At 45.2% G+C, this 5,803-nt stretch overlaps 1 protein-coding gene across 1 annotated transcript; it reads right to left on the bottom strand.

Annotated features, from left to right (window-relative positions):
• Positions 1-486: 486 nt before the first annotated feature.
• LOC118838728 (V-type proton ATPase subunit S1-like) lies at positions 487-1,872 on the bottom strand. Its single transcript, XM_036746095.1, has one exon. The coding sequence runs from the start codon at positions 1,870-1,872 to the stop codon at positions 487-489; it is 1,386 nt and encodes a 461-aa protein (XP_036601990.1).
• Positions 1,873-5,803: the final 3,931 nt, after the last annotated feature.

Here is a 5,803-nt window from a genome sequence, read left to right as displayed (position 1 = left end):
CTCTTGGAAATAAGTAGTTTATATACATATATATGTGTGTGTGTGTATGTATATATATACACATATATATACATACACACACATATCTATATCTATCTATCTATCTATGGAGTGAATGTATGCATCTTGTTGGACCAGGGGGCAAGGGGTAGTTGCTGACTTCCCCTCCTGCACCACAGAGAGGGGCCTCCTGAATGCACTGTCTCAAGATCTCATAGACAGAGTTAGCGTCCTGGTTTTCACTGGGGATATTTGTCAGAGACGGACACTGCTTTTTGTTACCATGGACAGGGTAGAAAAGGGGAACCACAGGTTTTGGGATAGTTGGGGAGTAGGAGCGAGAGGAAATAGGTATAGGGAGGTCTAGCTACTGAGGAAGCACAAATGAGTAGTAACCTGGCAGCCCTTCCAAGGAGAGAAGGCAAAGTCAACATATGACTCCACCTCCAACCCTTCTGCCTCTCCCCCACCACATGACTGAGGGGGTCAGTCCACCAGAGGCACAAAGAAAGTCTTCCCCTTTGAGTCATCAAAGCGATCCATGGTCTTGAGATTGAAGAGCATGTGCAGGCCATACAAGAAGGTGAAAAGCATGAGGAGAAAGGAAACCAGCCCCATGCAGATGGCAGGGGAGAAGAAGCCAGCGCAGTCACTTGCATAGGAGAACTTTTTACCAGTGCAGTTGAAGGCCTGAATCTGGAAATTCTGGAAAGTCACATCCCAGGCAGAGGGACTCAGTGAAGACATTAGGATTCCTTCCTTTGAACGTTGGGTGCTAACATACTGGCAGTGGAAGGAATAGATGCTGGGTGCTGTGACATGTGAGAAATTGAAGACAACCAGTGATCTGTTGATGTGGATCTCTAAGCGATCCATGGTGAACCAATTTCGGGCAGAAACAGGGTAGAAATGATTGCTCAGGATAAATTTGATTGTCAGGAATGAGCCAAAGACATTGTCATATGTCAGCACAAGCTGGGCAAAGGAGCTGTTCCAGCTGGAGCCTGTCAGGTTGAGTGTTGGGGTTCCAAAGGTGAGTTCAGTCAGGTCACTTGAGCTACCGTAATGGGTCACTGTGAAGCTCTTGGCCCAGAAGAGGATGCGAGGCTCTCCATCACTGTAGCTCACTGGCCGCAGGGTACCCATTGAGGGTGATGGAGTCGTCAAATAGTCACTCACATTTTCACCCTCCCGAAGGGGGCGCCACCCCATACCCCCAGACAAAATCGACAAGTCTCGAACCACCCGGGCTGGCCCAACAGTGGTCAGTATGGCTGTATAGGGTATACCTTCTGACTTGAATGTGCTCATCACCTGCCCAATGATCTCATCGTTGCTTGTGAGTACTTCTTTAGGAGCTATCAAGCCAGGACTGGAGGTATATGGCAGTCTCAGAAGGAGAAGAGCAGGAAGGGTACCATTGAGCTTCAGGTCCCTCAGAGTGGCCTGGTCCACATGTAGGGGACTAGCTCCCAACTTCTCCTTCAGGTAAGAGGTCAAAGTACTGGCTGCATACCAATCCACTGAAGGCAGGATCAAGGAAGAGGGAGCCAATTCCAGAGCATTCTCCAGGTTAGAGAAAGCACTATCTTGCTTGTCGCCAAACACACCACCATATATGGTGAAATCCTCGATGCTTAGTTTTTCCTGCAGGAACAGCAGCACGTTTCGGGGTCCCTTCTCCACGGCACGGTCTAGGTAAGCGGAGAGCTGGATGTCCGTAGTGATGTGACCTTGGTGGGTATTTTCAAGCGGAGCCCACAAATCACGAGAACTCGACCAGAGCACCAAAGGCACTTGCTGCTTAGCAGCCACCGACTTGGCAGAGACTAGAAGCGCTAGCAGCAACGCCAGAGGCCCGCCCACCGACATGCCGGCCGTTCCTTCAGGCGCAATGGCTGGAGCCACCGTAGCTGTGGCCGCACTGCCTACGATTTATATTTCTGTCATTATTTAATTCCTGGCTTTATTTTCTTTCTGTCTGCCGCCTTACATCCATGAGACTCCTCCGCGCCCCCCCCCCCAAATCACATAAAAAACAAAATAATGCTAAAAATCCTGAATAACAGAGGATTTGGTGGCCTGGGGAAAGCATGGAAGAGCAAAAAATAATAAAGATAAAACTCTACCTGGTCACTCCCAGGTAAGCAAAGGCTACTGAAACACAACCACACATTCTTGGAAAGTTCTCAGTTTCCCGCCCCCTCCCCCCAAGCACTTCTCTAAGTAATTACTCAATATATTAGGCAGTCCAAGGCTATGAGTAACTGTTGGCTGATGTGACTTCCTAGGATAACCGTTTGTTGTTACTGTTTTTTTTTTGCCCCAGAACGTTGTGCTGCTAACTGGAAGCTGAAGCCTAAGGGGAGAAATTCTTCTTCAAAGTCGGGCGTAGCACTGTGTGTGGTAGTCAGGTGGTGCTCTGAACACCATTTGGGAAGAAAAGAAGGCGGGAGGACAATCGCTCTTCTAACACCAAGAAACATCAAAAAGGATATATATGTTGTGTCAAAGTTTCATGTATATGTGTGTGGAAAGAGGAGAAATAGGCATGGATTGATCCAGGAGAGCTTAGACAGAAGACAATGAGAACAGACTGACACCATCAACGTGAGAAGGGAAAGAAGAGATAAAATAGAATGGGATTAAACTACTAGAAGTCACAGAGGACCACAGAGAAAACTACATGTCCCAGTATGCACTGACAATAGACCCTGTGTACCTAGTCAGCCGTACCGATATTGACCTGATAGTAGAAAGAAGCTCTGTGAAAAGCAGTGCAGTGGGGGAGGGAGCTACCCACGGGGCATCTCAGTGACAGCCCTGATTCCATTTCTAATCCAGAGAACAGAAACTTTTAACCCCAGCCTCTAGATCCTGCTGCTCTTCCCAGCAGGAGGAAAAACTTTGAAGCAACTTTATAAAAGCTTCTAGCAAATGCATAGATCTATGCCCAAATATCGTTAATGCTTTCCCCCTCAGTCTCTCTCCCTCTCTCTCTCTCTCTCTGTCCCTCCCTCTCTCTCTCTCTCTCTCTCTCTCTCTCACACACACACACACACACACACACACACACACACACACACCCTTTACCTGTCCTACCTCTTCCCCAATTAAGATTACTTTATGACAAGCTAAAGCATTCTCTTACTCCCTAAAGAGTTTTCGGAAGGGACCTTGCAGACAATTACATCACTTTACAGATATGGAAACTGAGGTGCAGAGAGTGAAATGATTTGCTCAATTAATGGCAAAACCAGGATAAAAATCCAGGTTTCAAGGCAAACCAAAGAACCCATGAGCTGGTAATGGTAGTGGGAGGAGAGGGTCCTTTATTGTATTTGGGGATTTTTCTTCATTAGCCCATGAGGAAACACACTTTTCCAAGTGGGAACAGGCAATGAATTACTTCTCTGGAAACTTAGTCCTATAACTCAACGTCACAAGAATTTGCCTGACTTTCTTTCCCTTGGGTAAAAATCTTTCATTGCTATGAAGTAACTCCATCACCTCGTGCTTCATCTCTATGTTATTACAGTTTCTTATCTACAGGATGAGAATTATAATGCTCTCCCTATTGCTCAGGGCTGTTGTAAAGAAGGTACTTTGTAACCCTTAAAGCAGTATACATATGTGAGTTATTATTATCATGATTATTATTTTAGCCCCTAATATGACTAGTTCAGGGGTTCTGGACTTTTGGTGGATACAATTATTTCTCCTTCTCGTACCCCACTGGAACATTTGCGGGTTTTTCCGCTCCACCTTAGCCCTATGGCCAAGACAAACCAGGCCCAGTTATCTGAAGTGAATTAAAATGCTCAGCTTCCCTAATGTGGGAAATGTGGCAAATCCCGGGAAAGTTTTGGGAAATTCTACATACTTCTTGCCTTGGGGATCATTATAGGAATGACCAAACTTCTCATTTGAGGGATACAAACTTCACTCAAGGAGTAGTGTCTAAGGATTACTTTAATTTAAAAAAATTTGCAATAGAAAAAAGAGAAGGATAGTCCCAGAAAACTTATCTATAACAGTAAGCCTCACCTCTTGCAAGCAAGTCCCCATGCTGGATTGTTTAACCCTGGCACTGCTAATCAGGGAAAAGGTCACCCAAAGGTATGTGCCTGGAATTCACTCTGAAGCAACCTATGAGCCAAAGTTCATATTCAATGCTCATACAGTTCTAATTGAGTAGGGTGACATAGCTAACTGAAGGCCTGATTATTAGGGCCTCCTATAATTTCTTGCCCACTGTTCCCATATGCCACTTTACTTTCTCCCCAACCCCATCTCTTTATTTAAATCCCACCCATGGTTTGAGGCCCAATTCAAGCCCTACCCACTCCCTGAAACCTTGCCTGACTACCCAAGCACTTACACAATGACGTTTTTGGAATTCCTATAGCAGTCATAGTATGTACCACACAAATTATCCTGGGTAGGCTGTCCTGAAGGAATTCTATGTAGCATCCCAGTTTCTGCCAGGTGTGACCCAAATAAATGGAACTTAAAATCACATTTTCAAGTGTGTCCGGTCTCCTGTGGTATACCAAGATTCCTATTGGCAAAGAATAATGCTGTGCCATGTGCATGAAAAGGTTGAGAACTACTGTGCTAGATTACAGACTGTCGCTTATTATCCTCTAATTCTTAAATAAATGCAACTATCACTTCCCCAACCACTGAGCAGGGAATATGTCTTATATGCCTTGAAATGAAGACTCAAAGTTCCTAGGAAGGCAATGTCAATTAAAGTGAGGAGAGAAGAAAAGGACCCAACCCATCCTGTCCTGAGCAAAAGAGATCAAGGAAGAGACTGCCGAACTACTTGACACTGAACAGGTCAGTTACTTGACCTCACTGGGCCTCATCTATAAAATGAAGGGGCTAGACAAGATGGTGTCTAAGGCCTCTTCCAGCTCCGATACTCCCTGAGTCAGTGATTCTGCGGTGAACATAACTATCTTTCTACCAGCGTGACAAAGGGCTCCAAGTTTCTCCCTTCCTAGCCCATCACCACTAAAAGCAAAGGAATGTAATTTTAGCATACAGTACCAAGGTGCCAACAAAGCCTGAGAAAATGTCACAGTGAGGATTTGTTTCAGGGAAAAGACCTCAGTAGATGACGTCATTCTTAGTTTTGTCCAGTCTACTGGCTCATTTTACTTGTGGCTGTAGGACTTCTCACACTTCTGAAACAGGAAAACCAATGCTTAGACTCTTATCAGTAGGAATCCGTGTGGAAAAGTGCTTTCTGAAATAAAAGCAACCTGGGCCAGGCATGTTGTGGTTGGTCCCACTAAATGTCAGGAATGTGGGGAGGAGCTGGTTTATTCTACATGCAGGTTGGAACAGACTTAGTCTAGTTAAAGATCAGTGTCAATTCTGTCTCACACCCAGCTTTTTAATGAACATGTGGAGCCCCTGAAAATAAAGTCAGAGACATTCAAGATCTACCTCAATTTCCAGTGAATTTCTAAAAGTAATGACTTTGAAGAGGAGGAAAGAAAATGAATTCTCACCACTAAAACCTGAGTGATATTCAAGTGACTCTGACTTAGCCAGACCAGTTCCTCATGAATAATCCTGTTTCCTCAGGAGATAGCTAATCAAACTCTTTCCTTCGTCCCCCATGGGCAATTTGGTAGAATAGGAAGAGCCCTAGACCCATCCTTAGGAGGTCTGGATTTGGATCTCACCTCCGACAATTACTAGCTACAGACCATAGACAAGTTTAGACCAGGCCTCAGGCACTTCCCAGCCCTGTGACCTAGTGCAAGGCATTTAAGTTCTGATTGCC

The sequence above is a fragment of the Trichosurus vulpecula genome, chromosome 1 (genome assembly GCF_011100635.1).
Source record: "Trichosurus vulpecula isolate mTriVul1 chromosome 1, mTriVul1.pri, whole genome shotgun sequence".
Lineage (NCBI taxonomy): Eukaryota > Metazoa > Chordata > Mammalia > Diprotodontia > Phalangeridae > Trichosurus > Trichosurus vulpecula.
This window is presented reverse-complemented; position numbering and strand designations above follow the sequence as displayed.